The sequence below is a fragment of the Oryza sativa genome, chromosome 1 (assembly GCF_034140825.1).
Source record: "Oryza sativa Japonica Group chromosome 1, ASM3414082v1".
In the NCBI taxonomy this organism is placed as follows: domain Eukaryota; kingdom Viridiplantae; phylum Streptophyta; class Magnoliopsida; order Poales; family Poaceae; genus Oryza; species Oryza sativa.
In genome coordinates this window covers 23,911,911-23,935,038 of record NC_089035.1, presented here as the reverse complement: position 1 = coordinate 23,935,038, position 23,128 = coordinate 23,911,911, and the positions used below count along the sequence as shown (strand labels likewise).

General features: G+C 44.0%; 4 protein-coding genes across 4 annotated transcripts; all 4 read right to left on the bottom strand.

The window, feature by feature from the left end:
• Nucleotides 1-493: 493 nt before the first annotated feature.
• On the bottom strand, nucleotides 494-3,498 carry LOC4325952 (F-box/FBD/LRR-repeat protein At5g53840). The gene is made up of 3 exons (XM_015790084.3): nucleotides 2,268-3,498; nucleotides 1,987-2,130; nucleotides 494-1,877 (listed from the first exon to the last, which is right to left on the bottom strand). The coding sequence occupies exons 1-3, from the start codon at nucleotides 3,495-3,497 to the stop codon at nucleotides 1,509-1,511; spliced, it is 1,743 nt and encodes a 580-aa protein (XP_015645570.2). The 5' UTR covers nucleotide 3,498; the 3' UTR covers nucleotides 494-1,508.
• A 2,718-nt stretch (nucleotides 3,499-6,216) lies between these two features.
• LOC4325951 (F-box/FBD/LRR-repeat protein At1g13570) lies at nucleotides 6,217-8,724 on the bottom strand. The gene is made up of 3 exons (XM_026026865.2): nucleotides 7,621-8,724; nucleotides 7,380-7,523; nucleotides 6,217-6,895 (listed from the first exon to the last, which is right to left on the bottom strand). Exons 1-3 carry the CDS (start codon nucleotides 8,602-8,604, stop codon nucleotides 6,515-6,517), a joined length of 1,509 nt encoding a protein of 502 aa, XP_025882650.1. The 5' UTR covers nucleotides 8,605-8,724; the 3' UTR covers nucleotides 6,217-6,514.
• Nucleotides 8,725-11,026: 2,302 nt separating this feature from the next.
• LOC4325950 (F-box/FBD/LRR-repeat protein At1g13570) lies at nucleotides 11,027-12,822 on the bottom strand. The gene is made up of 3 exons (XM_015777916.3): nucleotides 11,810-12,822; nucleotides 11,577-11,720; nucleotides 11,027-11,490 (listed from the first exon to the last, which is right to left on the bottom strand). Exons 1-3 carry the CDS (start codon nucleotides 12,698-12,700, stop codon nucleotides 11,098-11,100), a joined length of 1,428 nt encoding a protein of 475 aa, XP_015633402.1. The 5' UTR covers nucleotides 12,701-12,822; the 3' UTR covers nucleotides 11,027-11,097.
• A 2,159-nt stretch (nucleotides 12,823-14,981) lies between these two features.
• On the bottom strand, nucleotides 14,982-17,168 carry LOC4325949 (probable esterase KAI2). Its single transcript, XM_015794652.3, has 3 exons — nucleotides 16,963-17,168; nucleotides 16,634-16,875; nucleotides 14,982-15,796 (listed from the first exon to the last, which is right to left on the bottom strand). The coding sequence occupies exons 1-3, from the start codon at nucleotides 17,083-17,085 to the stop codon at nucleotides 15,253-15,255; spliced, it is 909 nt and encodes a 302-aa protein (XP_015650138.1). The 5' UTR covers nucleotides 17,086-17,168; the 3' UTR covers nucleotides 14,982-15,252.
• Nucleotides 17,169-23,128: the final 5,960 nt, after the last annotated feature.

Sequence of the window (23,128 nt, the reverse complement as noted above, 5' to 3'; positions counted from 1 at the left end):
CGTTGTGTGTGTCCAAATTCATAGCTAAAAATATTTATATTTTAGGACGGAGGTAGTAGTCAGTACTACTACATTTTGTTGATCCCAAAATTAAACCATCCTAGTTAACTATTCTTGCAAACAACTTGTTTGAGTACTGACTACTCAAAAACTAGGGTTTACGGAGGAGGGTTTTAGAGTAAGTATAGAGTAAGTACTAAGCACTTGGCCATAAATACCATGTAGAAGCATTTGATGATATGGAATGAGAAAAAGAAGAGAAGGAAGGAGTCATGTAAGAGTAACATCTACAAATCTACAAATGTGGGAATAGTAACATCTACGACTACACCTCTCATGTAAGAGTTTGTGTGTTATATGTTAGTACTTCTTAATTTATAGAAAGATAATATTGATAATATTAGAGCTAGCAGCCACCTCTATTATAAAAACTTGCTTTTACGTGCGTGCACAGTGATTCGTGCACTAGAGTGACTGATAATTTGGATACAAGTGGTCAAAAGGAAGCTTCACCTTTTTTTTTTCTGATTGTTCTCCAGAACTGACAGATAATTTAGATACAGATGAGCAAAGGAAGCTTCTGAGCGTCTATTATTGTACATTTGTTACCAAGTGCCATATAAGTCTTCATGATTGTGTGCATCCTGCTCTGCTATCACCCCGGAACCAAAAGTGATATATGCACATGTCACCCCGGAAACAAAACATTGAGAAAACCTGATCTGCTATCAGATAATCCAGCCAAATTGCTCAGGAGCCCTGCAGCTGCTTGTGCCTACGTTTGGTTACAACTTCACGAACACCAGGGCAGCCTGATAGTCCAATGTGGACAACCAATCCAAGTGACCACACACATGGTTTCTATTCACATGCTAGGAGTAATTTGTACCATGTTAACAGCTATGACAATATGATTCCATGCACAGCACACAGCCATACACAATGCACTCTGATCAAAGATGAACCATTGGACCACACATCTATAGCAGCAAACAGCTAGTTAAACCTTGCAGATAACCAAAGTTGCATCAACAATGCTTCAATTCAGTTTGTGAGCATACATGACACGACGATCGAAAGTAGCTCTTGCAAATATATGTGTTGATATGAGTAGTTTCTGCAAACTTTCACCTATACCCGGCATGTGTGGCAACAAAAATCTCACTTCCACAGACCACAAGTTAAGAGTTGTACTCATGCTTGTTACAGCCAAATATGTGCTCATGCTTGTGGGAGCTGACATTGTCTGTGCTAGTAAAACATAAGACATGCCTATTATCTACTGTATCATCTGAAAGAATATCTGGCATTATGTAGTTACTGAAGCATGAAGCTTCCCATTCTCCAAGAATAAAATAGTATTTGTTAAGACTTACTAGTTGTGACAGCAAATTCTGCTTATCCTTGTCAGAGCTGATATAGGTCGTGCAAAATTTGTCAAGCATCTGAAAATGGCTAACTGGCTGTCATGTAGGTACTGTCATACTGAAACCTGATCATCTTGAGCTTCAGCAGTAGTCAAAAGGGTCATTCACAGAGAGATCGGATGCTCTGTGGAAGGACCAAGCACTACCACCTTCAAGCGCAACGATCAAGAGCGTAGGGTTCTTGCTGGCCCTTTTCGCCATGGCCAGGGGCCTCAGCTTGGCGCGCATCTCGTCCACCCAGGCCTGGTCTCTGTTGGCCAACACAACCACAATCTTCTGCAATGCCTCGGCCCTCTCCAGGATGAACTTGAGGAACGCGAGCTCGCTCCGCTCCCCTCTGAACATGTGAAACACCACCTTATTGACGTGTGAGTGCAGGCACTCGATTGGGCCGACGTCATGCCAGAACTTGAGATTGAGCTTGCCGGTAGGATCATGAGCATCATCTGACTGCAGACAAATAGAGAATCAACAATATCGATAGTAACCACGGATTGTTCACGCAGTGGGGGCAATCAGACATTATACAATAACTAAATGAGAGTGAGTAGAATCTCACCATGACATGTAATGTCTCAACATTGGGAAAGCATCTGAGAAAGACGGGCAGCAACTTGGCTTCATTGCGGATCCCAAATCGCACCTTCAAGGCCAAGATTTTGACACTTGGTACCGTTTTATCTGAACTCATCTTTGTTCCAGCCTAGAATACAAATCAAGATTGCAATATGCCCATGGATCAGCAAAGGAAATTGCATAGTTTGACACCATGTATTGCTATTGGCAAATATGAGCTGATGAAATAAAATTGAGATGGAGCAGATCACTAAGCTCACACACCTCGATGGTGGTATTGCCGATCTCCAGCTCGTGCATTCTTGGTTCCAAGTAGCCCAGGACTCGCAGCTCTGTGGCGTAACCAATCTTGACCCTTGTGCGGCAAAAGATTTCGCCGGGGAAACCCATGAACGTCTTCCACAGGATGAGGCGGTCGAGGCGCGGGGCGACGACCAAGGCGATCTCCTGCGCCAGCGACATCCAGAAGAGCACGCAGCGGAGGGTGCGGCTGCGCACGCGGATGTGAGCGGGGGAGTAGGAGTTGGAGACGAGCGCGAGCGTCTCCAGGACGGGGCTGCACTGGAGCAAGCCGTCGAGGTCCTGGGCGTCGATGCTGATGAAGCAGAGGCCGAGCTCCCGGAGGTGCGGGAAGACGTGGGGGCCGCGCGCGCCGCCGGGGATGCCCGGGAAGGTCCAGAACGCGAGGTAGAGGCTGCGGAGGGAAGGGATGCGGAGGATATCGACGGGGAGGGGCAGGTCGAGCGGGTAGGGGCGGTTGGCGAAGACGAGGTCCTGGACGCCATTGGCGGCGAGGAGGCTGAGCCAGTAGGAGAGCATCGGCCAGTGGGTGGCCATGTTGCAGCAGGTGAGGTGGACGCAGAGGTAGGGGCCCCGGTGGGAGGTGAGGACGCGGGTCACGCGGGAGGCGGCGGCGGCCAGGTCGACGCGGTGGGAGTGGCCGCGCCGGAGGTCCTCGTCGGGGATGTCGAGGAGGTCGACGTCGTCGAGGACCAGCGGCGTGGACGCCCAGACGCGGCGCCAGCGCGTGGAGAGCACGGCGGTGCGCGCCGCGTCCCTGGCCGGGAGGCGGGACACGATGTTAGAGAGCAGCGCGCCCGGAAGGCGGCTGATGCGGTCATCGCCGCCGCCGCCGCTGCCGCCGCCACCGCCCGCCGAGGAAGAGAGGGAGCCGTGGGATGTGGAGAAGGGCGCCGGGGTGGGGAGGCAGGTGAGGACGACGCGCATGATGCCCTCCATGGTGTCCGTCGACTCCTCCATGGCGTGGGCGCACATCGCCCTAGCCATGATGTGGTCCAGGTGCGGACGGGGACCGTGGCTCGATCGCGGGTGGCGGGCGCGCTCGGTAGCTCTCATCCCGCCGGCGGCGACCAGCGTAGGCATTGCCGGCGGCTGGCGGCGTCTCGCTCCGGCCGGCCGGTGCCGAGGAAGAGAGAGGGCGAGAGACGCGGAGGACGAAATGGGGGAACCTGAAAAGCGACGACAGGATGACATGTGGGCCCAATTTTCTTACTTTCTGTTGAGTTTTATAAGAGCAAGTTTAATAATATAGCCCACTACTAGTTCCAATTCATACAATAGTTGGTTACTATACTATTAACTAGCATGGTGGCCCGCGCAGATTGCGCTGCTAGCATCATTATATTTTCTCTCATATAATAGCATATATATTTTCTAATTATATTATTCAAATATATTAAAATGACAACATAATTGTAAATTTTGCAATAACTTTACAAAGCTACTAATGTGTAATATTCATATTATATTTTATATACTTGTTATTTATTAATTATTTTTAATACCAAATTTTAGTTATTTGTAAATTATATATATTCCTATATGGACTCTAGACTCGTCTTTTAATATTTCTTTTTTTAATTCCGAATTTTCTATAAATTGTATTTCTATATAGACTCTATGCTTTTCTTCCAATATTATTTATTTTATTTCTGAATTTTCATATTATATTTTATATACGTGTTAGTCATTAATTAATTTTAATATCAAATTTTAGTAAATTATAAATTATATATATTCCTATATGGACTCTAGACTCGCCTTTTAATATTTATTTTTTTTAATTCCAAATTTTATGTAAATTGTATTTCTATATAGACTCTATGCTCTTCTTTTAATATTATTTATTTTTATTTCTTAATTTTTATTATTTATAATTGTATTTCTGTGTGGACTCTAAACTCATCTTTCAATATTCTTTAATTTTTTAATTTCGAATTTTAGTTACTTCTAAATTGTATTCCTATATTGACCTTAAACACTTATTCCCATGTTTTTCTTAATTTTGAATTTCAGTTATTTTTAAATTGTATTTTTATACGGACTCTAAACTCTACTTTTAATTTTATTATGTTTATTCTAAATTTTAGTTAGTTTTAAATTCTTATATGGACTCTATACTCTACTTCTAATATTCCTTATTTTTTAATTCCGAATTTCTATTTTTTTTCTTAATTGTATTTCTATATGGACTCTGTACTCTACTTCTAATATTCCTTATTTTTTAATTCCGAATTTCTATTTTTTTTTCTTAATTGTATTTCTATATGGACTCTATACTCTACTTCTAATATTCCTTATTTTTAATTCCAATTTCAGTTATTTCCTAATTGTATTTCTATATGGACTCTATACTCCACTTCTAATATTCCTTATTTTTAATTCCGAATTTCAGTTATTTCCTAATTGTATTTCTATATGGACTCTAGTCTCCTCTTCTAATATTCCTTGTTTTTAATTCCGAATTTCAGTTATTTCCTAATTGTATTTCTATATGGACTCTAGTCTCCTCTTCTAATATTCCTTATTTTTCAATTCCGAATTTAAGATATTTCTTAATTGTATTTCTATATGGACTCTAGTCTCCTCTTCTAATATTCCTTATTTTTTAATTCCGAATTTCAGCTATTTCTAAATTGTATTTCTATATGGGCTCTGTTTTTTCTTTTTTCTGATTAATGTGAGAATTTCTAGGCCATGAGAGCGAACGTGAAGGCTTCTTTTTCTATTCCTTTAATAATATAATAGATACCTAGTCTCACATGTCATACACACATTACGTCTTGGAGTCCGTGCTGCAGCTGGCTACAGATCTATAGCCCGTTGCTTTTCTCTCTCTTCCTTTATCTCTTTAAAATATGTTTATAGCTGGCTTATAGCCTGCTATTGTACCTGCTCTAAGGCTGCGTTCGTTTGGAGAACAAAGGGAGTGAGTTTGTTTCGTTTTCCGTACGCACGCTTCCCGAACTACTAACCGTTGCGTTTTTTACAAAAATTTTCTATAGGAAAGTTACTTTAAAAAATCATATTAATACATCTTTAAAGTTTAAAATAGTTAATATTTAATTAATCATGCGCTAATGGCTCACCTCGTTTTGCGTATCTTCCCAATCCTCTCTATCTCCTCAAACACAGCCTAAAAATTGTTTTGCTCGATGGTTTGAACTTTGAAGAACTGAGAATTGAGTAAATACCCTATTCGTAATTTATGGTTGATTTTCAGAATTTGGTGAAACTTTAACGTCAGAAATATACTTTCCTATAATAAGTGTCATTTTGCTTCCAATGTAATCTTTAGTTTGCATCACATGATCAAACTACCAAGTACTCCTCCTTCCGTCCCATAATATAAGGGATTTTGGAGTGATGTGATATTTTCTAATATTATGAATCGGGACAAATGTCTATCCAGATTTATAAAACTAGAGAGTGTCACATCCTCCAAATCCCTTATATTTTGCGACGGAGGGAGTATCAACGAATTGACCAAGTTATCTTTGATCACCACAAAGTGAAAGCAGCACACCTCATGATTATGACAAACCTACTTGTGCATAAATTATGCAGCATTTCCCTAGTAGGAGTAAGTCATATCCACAACATTCTGAATTCGTGCAGCAAATGCATCTTGAATAATGTGAGTAACTATGCTAGAACTGTTTCCATAGCATCAATCAACAATACCAACACAACTCGAAGCATCACAGTACAATCTCACGATCTGACATTCGCATCAACCATATGTGTCCATATGAATACTACAACTTGATACATAAACGAATAAGCAGGGCATTTCGTGCTCAATTGCACCAACACTTAGCATAAATTGGCGAACAGGGCATTGCATTGCATGCACTTAGACCAGATCACTAACCCAAAAGGCATCCCACAGAACATCACGAAGAAATGGACATGTCATTAAGTATATATATATATCAGTATAAATGTAGTGCTTAAAATAGTTAAATAGCTTAAGCTGATAAGCCATTGCACGAGAACTACAGGCTAGAACTACACACTCTTCATGCCAGAGCTGACCAACAAAACCATCTTCTAGACAAATCATAATCTAAATATCTAAACAAGCTTCTTGCATTTGCATATGCATAGATAGTGAAAAAGGAAAAAGGAAAGCTAGTAACGTCCCTAGCTTTAGCAAAATAGCAATGATGTATCATGAAATCTACTCAGCTAAGCCGTGTGCCTGAGCTTCAGCAGTCAAAAGGGTCACTCCTGGAGAGATCAGACGCTGTTCGGAAGCTCCAGGAGGTGCCTCCACAGCGCACAAAGATGAAAAACTCTGCGCATTTACTGGCACGATGTGTGCTGTAAATCAGAGGTTTCAGCCTGTTACCCAGCTCCTCCTGCGAAGCGTGATCTCCATCTCCATCAGTCAACACGACCACCAATGTCTGAAGGATCTGGGCTCTCTCCAAGACAAACCGGAGGAACGCAAGCTCGCTTCGCTCTCCGCGGAAGTTCTTGAACACCACCTTCTTGATGTGTGCCTTGAGGCATTCAACAGGGGCAACATCCTGCCAGAACTTCAACTTGAAGTTGAGCTTGCCAGTGGGTTCATCAGCTTCAGCAGACTGCAGATTCATCAGCATGTCGTAGCTAGTTAAGGCCTTGTTTAGTTTCCAATTTTTTTTTCCTAAAACCGTCACATCAAATCTTTAGACACATATATGGAGCATTAAATATAGATAAAAACAAAAACTACTTGCACAGTTTGTATGGAAATGGCGAGACGAATCTTTTGAGCCTAATTAGTCCATGATTAGCCATAAGTGCTATAGTAACCCATATGTGCTAATGACGGCTTAATTAGGCTCAAAAGATTCGTCTCATGGTTTTTAGGCGAGTTATGAAATTAGTTTTTTCATTCGTGTCCGAAAACCTCTTCCGACATCAGGTCAAACGTCCGATGTGACATCCAAAATTTTTCTTTTCGCGAACTAAACAAGGCCTAAGTTTGATAATCCACGGATTTCATGTAGCAGCAATGTATCAGCCCCAATAGATGGTGCAAATGTCTGGAACTCTGGATGAGGAGAATAGGGGATGAGATCTCACCATGATATGCAACGTCTCGACATTGGGAAAGCATCTCAGGAAGGAGAGCAGCATCTTGGCCTCCTGTCGAACTCCAAATCGAACCTTCATAGCCAGGACCTTGACAGTTGGAACCATGGTGCCAGGGCTCGGCTTTGTCCCAGCCTATAGTTTCATGTGCAATTCGCAATCAGAACACAATTCACAATGCCATGAATCACTAGACACATACAAAATTACAAAGCATATATACAAGCAAGACCTCGATGACGGTGTTGGCGATCTCGAGCACGTGGATTCTTGGCTCCAAGTAGCCGAGCACCTTGAGCTCTGGGGTGTAGCCGATCTTGACCCTGGTGCGGAAATCACGGCGGACACGGCGGGTGCAGGGGCACCCGTTCCACAGGATGAGCCGCTCGAGCCGCGGGGCGACGACCACGGCGAGCTCCTCCGCGATGGACATCCAGAAGAGCACGCAGCGGAGGCTGCGGCTGCGGACGCGGACGTTGGGCTGCGTGTTGTAGCTGACGACGAACGCGAGCGTCTCCAGCGCGGGGCTGCACTGGAGCAGGCGGTCGAGGTCCTTGGCCTTGATGTCGGTGCGGCAGATGCCGAGCTCGACGAGGTTGGGGAAGACGTCGGCGCCGGGGCGGAGGTGCTCGGTGTCGGGGAACGACCTCCAGAGGCCAAGGTAGAGGCGGCGGAGGGAGGAGACGCGGAGGACATCGGCGGGGGGCTCGACCCGTACCGGCCAGGCATGGAGGAAGACGAGGACGAGCTCCTGGACGCCCTTGGCGGCGAGGACGCCGAGCCAGCGCGAGAGCGCGGCGGCGCCGCGGGAGCCCGCGTAGCTGCAGGCGTTCGTGAGGCGGACGCACCGGAACGGGCCCGGGTGCGCGGCGAGGACGCGGGAGACGGCGTCCGCGACGTCGCGCCAGAAGATTTGGGGGCCGTCGTCGTCGGGGAGGAGGTCGGCGTCGTCGAGGACGAGCGGCGTGGAGGCCCAGACGCGGCGCCAGCGCGGGGACAGCACGGCGGTGCGGGCGCCGTCCTTGACGGGGAGGCGAGAGACGATGCTCGATAGCACCGCGTCCGGGAGGCGGCTGATGCGGTCCTCCCCCTCCCCCTCCCCCTCCTCGCCGTCGTCGTCCCCGCCGCCAAAGGCAGCGGAGAGGCAGCCGCCGGGCGACGCGGGTGACCGCATGCCGGGGATGCAGGCGAAGATGGCCCGCATGATGTCGTCCATCGGCGCCCCGGCCGGCCGGCGGCGAGGCCGACGAGAGGGTTTTGGAGTGTGGAGGAGAGGAGAGGAGAGGAGAGAGGCGAGAGGTTTGGTTTGGTGGAGAGAAAAGCTGGAGACGTGCAGTCGTGTAGCTCGTGCTCCCCGTAGTCTAGTGTTGTAGTAGCCTTGTAGTTGTTGGGTTCGGTCTGTGCTTCTTACTGGGCCAAATGTTGGGAGTGGGTTCCTCGCGGGCCCATCAGCCAGTTGCTTACTGTTTTTTTTCCTCCTCCCTGACAGAACATTAGGGTCACTAATTATACCGATTAGCACAACATGATCGCGACGTAATTAATCACACCGTGCCGCTGCGTGCTCCGACTATAGTGATTAAGCTAGATTAAACAGCAAGTTGTGATCATCTAATTCCGTCATTTACTCTATTTCATGGATTTAGCATAGCAATAAACTTCTGGATGGTAAGGTTTGGATGGCTGAAGCCACCAAGAACTGCTCAAGGGCTGCAGTGCTGCACTGCACGAGACAGCTGCATATACATGTTGCGAGAATAATATCTAAGAGAATGGCAACATTTTTTTTTTGTCAACTCAAAGCTCACTCCACTCTTGCTACTCGCATAGGCTGGGAAACAATCATAGAAATGCTAAACCTAAGAGTAACATTGCCTAGGGTTGCCATAGTTTTTTTTGCCAAGCTTATCTAAGGTTAGGCGAACAAATTTGGCACCACACTTTAGCTAACAATCTATAACATTGCCACATTTTTCTAAGATAATGACACGTGGGACCAGAGTGCTAGAAAGAGAATCTTGCCACAAGTGTGGCAATGAACCAAACGCATGGCTAACTTAGTCAAAACCGCCTAACTTGAGGTGTGGCAAAGTGTGACAACATGTGGTCACCAACCAAACAACCCCTAAATTTCATAAAACTGCAATTGTTTTGTCAATTGCTACAATTTTAGATGGGAATTTCAATAAACTGCGACAATAGCAAATGATTTTCTTTTTCACTGGGCTGACTGAAGATAGCCGAGTAAAGTTTGTTAAGAAGAGAGCAGGAACAGAGGATTACAAATTCAACAACAGAGTTTTATAATGCTTAATTGATTATAAGGAGAGCAATTCGACGTCAACAACTACGAATGGAGCTAGCAAGATTTAATCCATTTAGTTGTACAAGGTAGCAGAACCAAAGCATAAACTGTACAAACTATGATAAACATGCTCTTCCATTCCTTGGATCACGGCCTGACTCTGGCTGGTCGCAGTCTTTCCGAATTCTGACGGGCAACGTTTAATTCTTGCGATGGTAGCCTTCTATGGAAAATCAGAAGACATGGTACACCTGTAAAACAAATCAACAAAATAATAAATCCAAGCCATATTAGAAATGGCTAAACTATTATGCTTCTTCAAAAGGAAGTAATTCAGCTACCAAGGGAAACAATTAAATATTAAAATTGAGATGGTTTGATGCACTATTGCCTGATAGTACAATCAGAAATTAGTTGATTCAATAGCTCATCAATCCAAAAATATAATGAACTTTCAATCATGTAAAGGCCAGGTTTTATCTAAAAAAATTATCCTTCAATCATATCCAGGTCAAGTACAAAGAAACACTATACTCAATGTTCTGCCCCGATTACCCAGATACTATACTCGTCTGAATCATAACTAAGTGAATCCATCAGAAGTCAGATGCCTCACATCATATTCAGCTTGAAGTGCAAATGAACTTAGCAAATGCCCAAAAAAACATATATACACTCTTACAGAAGCAATGCATAAACATCATTGAAGAGTGCCCTGCAATGCAGAATGCACCGATCCATCTGGCCAACACCCAACATGGGTTGATTGAGACTACAAAAAATCAGCAGAACAGCATACTGACCAGCAGCTGATTAAATGTAATAGTTTGCAGCACACAGCCACAGGTGCGAACAGTAGGGCGTTATCAACACAGTTGGATTTCTGGTATGTTGTTCACGTGGATTGCTTACGTTGCTGAATAATATTATTAGAACAAAACTTTGGTTGGACATTCAATATTGTATATTCTGATGACAGTCAAAAGTGGTCTAGCCATCTAATTCTTAAATGCAAGATCATGGATGTAGGTACATCATTTTCTTGCTGCTTGCAGCAGTAACAAAAAATTGCAGCAACAAGATAGAGCCAATTTTCCCAAGGTATACTAGGAACCAACAAAAGCTACTGCATACTACAGAAGTATAAAAGGTGCAAGTAAGATCTACATTCTGCACGATATAAAAGTTACTGTTAATATATCTCCCTCTCATATCTTGATGGTCACAACAAATAAAGTTTGATCATATCACACGTCAGTACCATGGAAAGAACAGTTTTTGAAATCAAAAGGCTCAACCATTCAATGCAAGGAGGCAGGTTTATCCACAGATCAGCATGGAATGCCATAGGTGGAGCTTAGATTATAAATGTAACCAAGATTGACTTCAGCAGAAATGAAGTGTTTATTGATTACAACTGCCGCAGCCACAACAGCTTCGGCAGCAAGACGAGCAAGCAAATGGGTCACTCTGCAACATGTTGCTGGCTCTATGGAAATTCCAAGGATAAGACTTGTCATGACTCTCCACAACCACTGTAGCATCTGCAGACACACACCCTTCTGAAGACAAATGACTCAGCACGACAACTCTAGAGGAACCATCATCCACAAAAATAAGCATCTGCTCCAACATTTGGGCTCTTCCCATTACAAACTTTACAAATGCCAGCTCACTGTCTTTGCCTCGAGCAGCTTGAAACACAAACTTCCTCAGATGTGAATGGACACATTCCGTGTAGCCTACTAGATCCCAGAACTCCACTCCAACATTAACTGGTGTCTCAGAAGGAACTGACTGTATTTCAGGCAAACAAGATGATTCAGTCAACAGGAGCACACACATATTACAAAGTGAATAATGCAGTGGCTTAAGATTAGTACCATGATATACAATGTTTCTAAGCATGGGAAGCATCTAAGCAACAGGGGCACCAGTTTCACTTGCTCCTCGACACCAAACTGCACCTTCAACGCCAATGTCCTGAGGGTCCGAACCATTGCACTTGGCTTCACCTTTATCCCATCCTACGACACAAAAAAAAGCAGTTACACAAATGCAATTTCACATAATTGTGAAAAACAGCAAGGAGCTGCCACAAGAAACAGCCAGCAACCTTGATGACAGTAGAACCGATCTTGAGCTGGTGCAGACCGACATCGAAGTACCCAAGAACCTTTAGCCTTGGCGCATTGATGATCTTGACGTGCGTGGATGCTCCGGCGATCGGCTCCAGAAGCAGCCGCTCCATGTTGGGGGCATCATCGAGGTGCACCTCTCTGACCATGGACATCCATAGCACCACGCACCGGAGGCTCCCCGACCAGATATGGACGTATCTTGGGTAGTCCTGTGTAAGCACGAGCGCGAGGCTCTCGAGCTCGGGGCAGCGGGGGAGCACGGCGTGAAGCTCGCGGTCCTGCATGGAGGAGTGGACAACAACGATCTCCTGCAGGTTGGCGAAGGCTGGAGGGAGGCCGGCTGTGTCCGGGAACTGGCAGAGGCCGAGCCAGAGGCGGCGGAGGGAGGCGCAGCCGAGGAGATCGGGTGGGGGACGCCACTCGATGGGCCATGATCCGTTCACGACGGCGAGTTCACCGACCTCCTTGGCGGCGAGGGAGGCGAACCAGGACGCGACGACGTCGGGATCCACGGTTGCCAGGTGCGCGGAGGCGAGGCGCGCCGAGGCGACTGGGCCCGGGTGGGCGGCGAGCGCCGCGGTGACGTCGCCCGGAGCGAGGCCGCCGTCGTCGAGGTGGAGAGGGATGGAGGCCCAGACGCGGCGCCAGCGGGAGGAGATCGCGGCGGTGCGGGCGGCGTCCTTGGTGGGGAGGCGCGAGACGACCCTGCGGAGGAGCGCGTCGGGGAGCCGGCTGATGCGGTCCTCTTCGTCCAGCGAGAAGACGGCGGCCGCGTCGGCGGCGGAGGGAGAAGAAGGGTGAGAGTTCGCGGTGGAGAAGGTGGGAGGCGGGAGGTAGGAGAGGACGGCGGCGAGGGTTTCGTCCATGGCGGCGGCTGCGGCGGTGGTCGGCGGCGGCGGAGGGAGGATGGCGAGTTGGTGGGGTCAGGAAAGGGAAGCGGTGAAATGGCGTGACGATGAGTGGTATGGGCCGGAAAGCCCGGCATTGGTCCAACAAATCGAGGCCCAAATAGTGTGGGCCTTAATCCAAGGCCATCTATATATGGGCCGAAATTTCAGTGAAAATCCTTTAATGGATCAAAATCTTACTACTTGTTTTCTTCCGGCAAATTCAAATTTAAAACAACCTACTTGGAATTCAAGCCAGATAACCAATCAGGGCTCCCTTCATATTTGACTTTTTTTCGAGACACCTTAGAATTGTTTGACCCGTATTTGTACATCGTTATCTAAATTAGAACATCCTTCGTAGAAATGCTTTCGAACAAACGTCCTAAGAATTCAAAATATCGGATCCTTATCCGAAACCGCCAACTACCAACTCAATCCTTATCCGAAACCACCAACTACCAACTCCTCCACCACACATTCCTTTTTTTTATCTCTTCTTCTCTTTTGCTCTATCTCTATCCTCGGAGCTTCAGCACTACCACGTTGTCAGAAGTCGGGAGAGATGACGAAGCCATCGTCGCCGGTGGTAGTGGTGATGGGGTACGTAGGACATCACAGGATAGGGATTTGTAGGAGGCGTTGGACCTCACCGCCTTGCCGATGGCCACACTGCAGTCATACTGCAGTAGCTGAGCAAGACAACATGAAATAGGGAGGAGACGCTCGACTTGGCATCTGACGGAGATCAAACGCGGACGCGACTGGCCCTGGCCAAGGTTGCCCGTCTCACGCCGTAGCTCGTCCGTGTCCTTCCCTAGCCAATACATTTTCCCCGCCGCATCATTCACTAGTTCCAGTGGTCGGAGTAGAAATAGATAGAGGTGGGTTCATTTTGTTAGAGTGTAGTGATGTTATACTTTATTGTATTAAGGTGTTTCATTTTGTTTCGATTGAATGTTGCATGTATTTATTCTTCGCATTGCAATTGGTATGTTTCGAATATTGCATTTGGTTGAAACACTTTTGTTAAAGCTATGAAACATTTTCCTCCGATCGATGAAATGTATAACATTTTCATTAAGTGGTGTAAAATGTGAAATATTTTACAATAATATAGGGTAACACTGTCCGATGTTGCGGACATCAAGCCATAGTCGGCTCCCATCCTTCATCCTTGCTTATATGTAGCGAATCAATTTGCTTATTCCAATCAGAGAGGTTGCGTTGTCCAAGACTTCGAAAATGTCGGCTTGCAAACTTGTCTATCACATATAGCAACCTGACAGTATGTGTGATACAAACATATCTGGATTTATGGGATGTTATGATTTGCAATAAACTATATAGTACAAACGAAATATCCCCGTCGCTAAATTTTCCCAAAATTAATGAAGGACAACATTAACTTTTATTCTCTCCGTCCCGTAATATAAAGGATTTTGAAAGGATGTGACACATAGGGATGAAAACTGTCGGAAGCCTCAACCATTTCCGTAATCATATTTTTCTCGGAAACGAAATCGAAAACGGTGAAGTCGGAAAAGAAAACGATATCGGAAATATCGAAAAACCGGAAACGGAACAATACGGACGGAAACATGTCGGTACAGATCGGAAACCGATAACAAATACGGAAACATTAAACTATAAAAACATATATTAAACTTTACATAAGTATGTTATATGTATACATAAATTCAAGCTTATACTATATAAATTATAAATTAACTTCGTTTTAGCCATGTTAGAGATTTGATTGAAGAGTCAGTCAATGTGTAAGTTGTGGGACATGCCCTATAAATATCAACATATTTAGAATACGGTAATTACCATATTATAAGAAACGGTAATTTTCACAAGAATATGGTAAATACGGAAACGATAGGTATAACAACAAAACCATTTCTGTTTTTATTTCCATATTTTTTTACCATTTTCATTTTTGTTTCGGTCAATTACCATTTCCATATGGCTCGGCCGGTAGAAAGTCAAAAACGAACGCTGGTCGGCCGGGAATTACCGTTACCATTTTCACCCCTAGTGACACATGTACTACGAATTCAACTTCATACTCCCTCCGTTCCCTAATATAAGGGATTTTGACATTTTACTTGTACTGTTTGACCATTCGTCTTATTCAAAAAAATTGGAATTATTATTTATTTATTTGTGACTTACTTTATTATCCAAAGTACTTTAAGCATAACTTTTTGTTTTTTATATTTGCATAAATTTTTTAAATAGACGAGTGGTTAAATAGTGTAAGTAAAATGTCAGAATCTCTTATATTAGGGGATGGAAGGAGTAGTATTAAAATATATCACGTCCCTTCAAAATCCCTTATATTTTGAGACGTATGAGGTACATTTTCCAAATCCATAAACGATTAATTTATCGAATTTAATATGAACCACGTACATGACGACCCAAACACGAACATCAAGTAATCTTATAGCCGTCGTTGACCGGCTGGCACCGGTTACCGGCCGGTAAGCATGGAACAATGGAAGTGGCAAGTGGCTAGCTATCTACGTGGCCACATCGATGTCGCCCTTCACCTCCACCTCGCCGACGGCGGCGAGGCTGCCCCTCTCCTCCATGACGATGGCGACGCCGCCGCCCTTGGCGGCCGCCTCCTCCTCCTCGGCGAGCACAGCGTCGAGTATCCGGAGCATCTCGTCGGGCGCCACGAGCTGCGGGAAGTGGCCGGCCGAGTCGACGGTCACCAAGGCGGCGCGCCCGATGCGCCCCTCCATGTAGCGCCCGACGCACGGCGGCGCGGCGGGGTCGCCGGAGGCGTGCACGAGGGTGCACGGCGCGGCGACGCGGCCCAGCACGCCGCGGTTGTCGCCGAGGAAGATCATGCGCGCCAGCGCGTCCGCCACGCGCGGGTCCATGGCGAAGAAGGTCCGCGCCAGCGTCTCCGCGGCGGAGGGGTTGTCGGCGGCGGCGCCGACGATGAGCGGGACGAAGCCCTTGGCCCAGGAGAGGAAGTCCGACGAGATGGTGGCCAGCATCGCGTCGATCTCCGGCTCGTCGAAGCCGCCCTCGTAGTCATCCGAGTTGATGTACCTGCAAACAAAATTACCAAAGTTGAAAATTGTAATCCGGATGGTTCCTTGCGCGGAATTAAGATTGAAATTAAGAAAAACATCTAGATTAGAAGTCGTTAATTTCATCATTTTGATCTAATCTAAGCACGCAGCTGGTGATGGTCAACCACTAGCCTAATAATTATATAAGCATTTTAAGCCGGCATAGACTTCAGATAAGATAAAATGATAGCTTAATTCCATGGTTAATTTATTACAGTTACGAAACTAAATATTTGAAATTTCAGGGTCTACTGGTGGGTACTGTTAGCTAGAATATTCTACCGGTTGAATGTTTTAATATTTTTTTATAAAAAAATAGCATGAATTTGTTCAAATTTTAAAATTTTCAATTCCAAATTTTCGGAACTTCGATCACCCCTGGTAGGTTTCATGCATTCCAAATAGTAAACCTGGCTTAACTGAAACTCGAGATCTTCAGCTTAACTAGTTTTTGAAACTGTGTTCGGATGCCCCCTTTCTCAACCACTCTTTCTCGTTTTCCGCATACACGCTTTTCAAACTGCTAAACGGTGTTTTTTTTTTGCAAAAAGTTTCTATACAAAAGTTGTTTAAAAAAATCAAATTAATTTATTTTTTAAATAAAATAGCTAATACTTAATTAATCATACGCTAATGAATCGTTCTGTTTTCCGTGCGTTAAGAGATAGCGAACACAGGAGTGGTTCCTTTTGCCATGATCGAATTAATTAATTAATTAATTACCTTAGCAAGTTTGCAATGAATCGATCAAACAATTTAATTTAAACATACGCATGCTATCTATTGGCCTAGTATTAGTTTGCCAAGTTCTCACCTCGGGGAGGCGCCGACGAGCACGAGGTGGGTGAAGAGGCCGGGGCGGTTGATGGAGGCAATGCAGCCGATCATGCCGGCCATGGAATGCCCCACGTACACCGCCCCGCTCACCCCCATCTCCTCCATCAGCGCCACCAGCTCGTCCGCGAACCCCTCGAACGTGTACTCCTCCTCCTCCTCCGCCGCCGCCTTCTCGCCGTCGCCGCCGCCGCCGGAGAAGTCCCAGTCGAACAGGACGACCTGCACACACACACACGCACGGTGTTCCACTGTCATGCGATGCGACCATGTCTGTGGATCGATGCATGGACTGATCGATGTGTGTACCTTGTTCGTCTCGGCGAGATGAGGCAGCACCCTGTCCCAGATGGCCTGGCTGCCTCCATAGCCATGGGAGAGGACCAGTGTCCTCTCCCCACACCCAACCACTCTTGGATTCAGTGGCGGCATCTCTCACTAGCTTAGCTAGCCAAACAAGACCAGGGAGAGAGGTGGTGTACTGGTAGTATATTGCTAGTACCAATGCATCTAGTATTTATAGAGCCGCAAGTCCATATAGTTGTATGTCTCAGTTCACTCTCGCGTGCTTCGTCCTCAGATAAAATTTAAGCCGACATAGACCTCAGATAAAATGATAGCTTAAATCCATGGTATTTATGGATTTATATAAGACAATAGAATAATGATATTTTGATTGTTGCATGCATAAATACATGGTCACTAGTATGAGAGAAATTGAACATAAAGCAATATGATGTAACAGGTGATAAAAACACAAAATTTTAGTTCACAAATAACCTATATATTGCGGCTAGACCTACTACCATGCATTTTTGTTGAAAAGCTCCATGATCCTGATGTCTCTCTAAACATGTGATTAGTACTGTTTGGTAGGCTAATTTGTAGACAACTCTGAATTTGCTGCCAGCTAATCAAGCTAGACCAACCACGTCTGTAAACATATATATGCAGAGTACCTATTCTGTGAGAGCCAAATGTATATACATGTACTAGAGATTATCCAACGTTTTCTAGTTTAGCAATTCTATGCAAAGGAATTATAAGCTGACCAGATACATATAGATCTTTTGTTTTAATTAGAGGCTGAATTAATTTTCACTATAAAAAAATATCTCTCCCATACACGTTTTATGTGATACTCTCTCTCCATTGTCTCAAAATATAGCTACATTTTTAGCTAGTTCATACAGTTTAAATTTAAACTATAAAGATAGCTATATTTTGGGACGAAGAGTGTACATCATTATACCTATCAATGTGAATTTGATTATAACTGTGTGATGAGGAACTTAGTACTTACAATCTGTGGCTGGCAGCAGGAGAGCATGTGGATCACCAACGTTGCCTTCAACAGAGGACAACTCGAAGTGGACTCATGTATGGGTGTCCAAGAATAGTTCAATCTTCCAGTCAAATGATTGTCTTTATAACTTGTTAGTATAACTACTCCCTCCGGTTATATAATAATTGACGTTTTGAACAAGGATGAGGATAAACTTTTATAACTTTGACCAACTTTAAAAGTATTTAGTTTCAAGAAACTAGAACAACATATATAGATTTGTATTTCAAAGCACTATAATAAAAGTAAACATGCATTTATTTAATATATATATATATATATTCTAATAGAAAAATAAGGTCAAAGATATATTTTGTAGACCGTGCCATTGTCCAAAACGTCAATTAAAATGAGACCGGAGGAAGTACAAGTTTGCATTCAACGGATGTCATCATGTCTAGTTGCATTTAACACAAAAAGGTATCTACAAGGAAATAGCCAAAATGTGTGGTGTGGAGTGGTCTACTTTTTTTCTTATGGAAAAAAAATATAAATTAGACCTAATTATTTTTTTGACTTAAGTTAGACCTAATTATTAATATATTAGGAATAATTTCCACAAATAATTAATGAGGAGGATCATTCTAGACCACGGTACATGACTCAACCAAACAAGCAAGAACAAACCACCTTTCCCGTCGACACGGCACACGTCCTCTTCAACAAATAGTATCAACAGATATATACAGCGGGTATAAACACGTGTCATTTTGAGCATGTTTTAAGTCAAACTTTATAATTCAGCTTTTAACATCAGTATCTTTTTCAATATTTAATTAGATTTGATGTAGGAAAAAAATATGTGTAGATATTTGCTCCAAGAAGAACTTCCAAAATAGTGGCGGAGCCAAGAATTTAACCCAGTGGGATTAATTACTACTAGTTTATATTTCAGTGGGGCAATTTCTCTAATTTTTCTGAACTTATACATAAAAATCAAGATCTATAGGGGTGTTTTTTAAAAAGTTGTGGGTCAAAACACATCATACATGCTAATCTTTGTATGGATTATCTCCGATACAATGTGCAACTAGAACAACGAAGTAGAAAGAACGTATAGAGAGAGAGAGAGACAACGATGCCATTTCAATGCGATATATTGCATTTTCATGAAACTAACATTTATATATTGACATGCACATATAAATGATGATTTGCATGTATTTGAATGAACCCCACTATGGTCGTAAAGAACAATAGAGCTTTGTGGATATATGTGTCGCGCTCTGCTAGCTGGCTACTAGCTAGGAGGATCATGGAAAAGTGGTAGTTTGTCGTTTGGCAGGGAAGGTGTGAACTGCGTGGATTCCAAATTTGCAATGTCGATATGCATGCACTAATAATTAGAAAACAACAAACTTGGCACATGCAGCGCTATCATTGATCTCCACTGGTGCTTACTCTAACATTGTCTTAATTAGACAAAAAAACTCTGCATAATTGTAGATATCAAGCTATATATATTATCTTACTTTGCTAGTCAAACCTAGGGATAGGCCGGATATGTTTCATTTTTGCATTATCTGATGTGATTGTACGTGTTGTTGAAGCGTGGCGCATATGTGTGCACCTCCGCGATCGCTCTGTCACTCGTATTTCTTAAATGTTCTTATAAGAAGGTACTGAATCCCTTGATCTTGTATTAATGTTTTATACGTTTTGGTACCTTCCCGTGAGCTGAAGTATCGATGTATCACGTTATAATTATATATCTTACTGTAAAAAGTACTCCCTCCGTTTCACAATGTAAGTTATTCTAGTATTTCTCACATTCATATTGATATTAATGAATCTAGATTAATATAAACATGTACATATATAGGAGTTTTTTTTAGTGCTACATACATTTTTTTATTTCATCTATTCTATCAGCTGATGTTTTTGCCAAAATTGTCTTTGTCCAACGCGCGATTAGTTGATTAAATCAAAATCTGTGACCCCTCTTTTCTTCCATGGCAGGTCAGATTCCGATAAGAACGCAGCCACATAATATAATGATGTGTGCACCTCATGATCTCAAGGGGCAAGATATGCACAAAGATTTTCTAACGATATCTTATTGGTAGCGATGCATGCCTGCATAGTCTAATTTGGAGCCAAAAAGGTCATCCATGGATGGCACCGTGTACCTAAGATACAACAAAGAGATGACGTTCACAAGTTGTACAACTGATAGGAGTAGTAGTAGACTGGTCAGAGAGGAGGAGCTGGGCAAGCTAGGCAAGGCCAGTCACATCTTCATCACGTGGACAGCTTGTTCATGTTCGATCAGTCCAGCATAAGCGTCCAAAGCTTAACTTTTCGGGCAATTAAATTAGTAGTCGGCATCAACGTGCGTCATACCATAGTCATATGTTAGGTAACTACTCTCTCGGTTCTTGACCTAGAAATGTAGCTACATCTTAGAATGGACGAGACATATATTGAATTGAATCGTGAGGATGCTAAAAATAATTCGGAGTAGCTAGCTAGCTAGATCGAACTTCTGTTTGTGTTTGTAACTACTTCGTTTTAGCATGTCATTATAGGTCGAAGTGTCGAACAAAAGAAAAGTTTATCTCTATAACATGTAGACCACAGGTGTATGGCATACTACCAAACATTATTGAGCTAATAAGCTGATCAAATCATTGATCTGACACGAAATCGTAGCACAACGTGGCTACCAAACATATATACTATCCCCTTTGTCCCAATAAATTTATTTTTGGTTCCTTTCCATTTATCTCAAAGCAAGTTTATTTTTAGAAACTATTATATTAGAGTTTATAAAAATAGAGAATAATTATATATTGGGAGTAAATAAAATAAGAAATAATTGTACTGTGATTTAAAGTAAAGATATTTTATCCTCTTCATTTAAATTTGTACTAATATATAGGTATAAGATAGGTCAATATTAAACTTATTTTGAGACGAAGGAACACACCCTTTATAGGCGACCACGACGCACAACTACACCACAAGCAGCTGATAGCCCACCCAGCCATATCAGGCCGACCGCCGCGCCGCCTGTCGCGTCAAGCTTATAGCTACGCGACGCCGCCGTTGCTGCTGCATTCTCTCTTCTCAGTCTTCTCTCCACTCCCTCCGCGCCGCCCCTCGCCCCCTCCTCCCTCGCAGTCGCAGCCTCGCGTACGTACCGTTGCTGTGTTTGCACGTACGGCGATGCGCGCCGTTGGCGCCTTGCTTGCTGCTGCATCTTGCCTGCCGGCCCCGCGCGCGCCCACCTGCCCCACCACCTGCTGCATGCTGCGTCTACCGCGCGCCACGGTGACGCACCGGCTTGCGCAACAACGCTCCTCGCGATGCGTACGCACAAGTGATGTGGCTGCCGCGTACGTGCGTGCAGCGTGCGCTCTGCTGCTTTCAGACGACGAGTCGATCGATCGATCAGCAGCGTACGGCACGCGCGCCGGCGCACGCAATCCTCAACAGGGCCGGCAAGCGGATTGCAAGTTGTCAGATTTTGGGATAACTGCAGCCACAAAAGATTTATAACGGGATTGGAGATTTTGAGCACACATTTGATACTCCGTATCATCTTTGTGTGCAGGTGCAGGTGCAGTCGGCAGTCGCATCGATCAGTTGCTTAAGAGTCATAAATTAAACGTCGGGCCGGGCAGGAGGATTACTTGCACATTTTTAGCTCGATGTGAGGATCCAGCCAAGGAAAAGGACATGGTGTAGACGTGCACGTGCAAAGAATCGAGGGACATTTATTCGGCGGCGATCACGCGACGAAATTAGACGTCAATTGGACAAGATATATCTTTCTCCTTCGAGATTTTCGATCTGCTTAATTGACCAACGCACTCGCTATTCATCGTGTGACTGAAATTAGAAGAAGTTTCAGTCATATTTTTCTTTGATAATATTTGACGGTCAGGACATTGTCTTCAACCTCTAAATTAATTGGGAGAGGAAGGAAGAGAGAAAGGGTGGACTGACCCATGGTGGTGATAGTGATAGTGAGCCTTGATGCCACATGTAACTTAAATTACGGTAGATAATCTATAGATTAGTATAGGGGGTCGTCGGCAGGGAAGGGGTAAAGAGACAATATGGAAGCGTTTTTAGAAAGATGACCCAAGGTTTTGCAGAGATGGGTAGGCGGCGAGGCGTCAGAGTCGTGAGGATGAAGGAGGGCCTAGGGGAGGGGGATCCAACAGTTCAAGCCGCCAGAGATAAGGAAGAAGAGGCAACACGAGATATCGACACTGGATTTGAGGAAGAAAAGGATGGTGGTAGCATGAATCCAACCAATATACGTATAAAGAAAGAGGGTGGTGAGAAGCGGTAGGGAAGTAGTAGTTGACGTGATATGAAGAGTCCATAGTGGTGGCAGCTAAATTGGGAGAGGAGAGTGAAGAGAGAGGTGTGAGCAGTGTCGGAGGTATGATGCTTACAATGGCTATAAAATTACTCAAGAATATCATTATTACTGTAGAAGGTAAAGTTTTGTGTCGAAGAAATATGACATAATAGTTGATCAAATATGCTTTAAGTATAGCACTAGATTAAAACTGAGCTTTTTGTTGGAAAAACAATTAGAGCATCACCAAGAGACTCTCAAAATCAATGTCGTAATTCCAAATTTTTGATGTTTTTTTTCTTAAAGAACCAAATCCTACAATGCCCACAAAATAAAAAAAAACCAAAAAAAAATGAAATCCCATCTTCGAAAATCTCGCTCTCCACAAGTATGGCACTATGCTCGTCCCCAATCTGCAAGGTCGCACGTGATCGTGTGGAGAGGCAGGTGACCGATCACCCGAATGGGCAAGCAAGAGCAATCACGCGGAGGGAGAAGCAAATGATTTTTGTTGGTAGTTTTACAGGGTTATCCACTTTTTTGAAGACTCAAATTTAGAGTAACTCTTAAAAAGAAAAATATTTCCATACCTTCAATACTAATTACAGAGTCTCAACAAAACATTTAGGGGATTAAATTTGAGATAGCTCTTGGTGGCGCTCTTATTTAGACCGAACTACAACAAATACCTAAAGTGATTCCGGCGGTTGAAAAATCCACTGAACAGCTGACCCCGTTGATTAATCAGTCCCTCTATGTTCTTTTCCACCACTCGCTGCATTTCGTCCAATGCAGACAATCCACATTCAAACAGC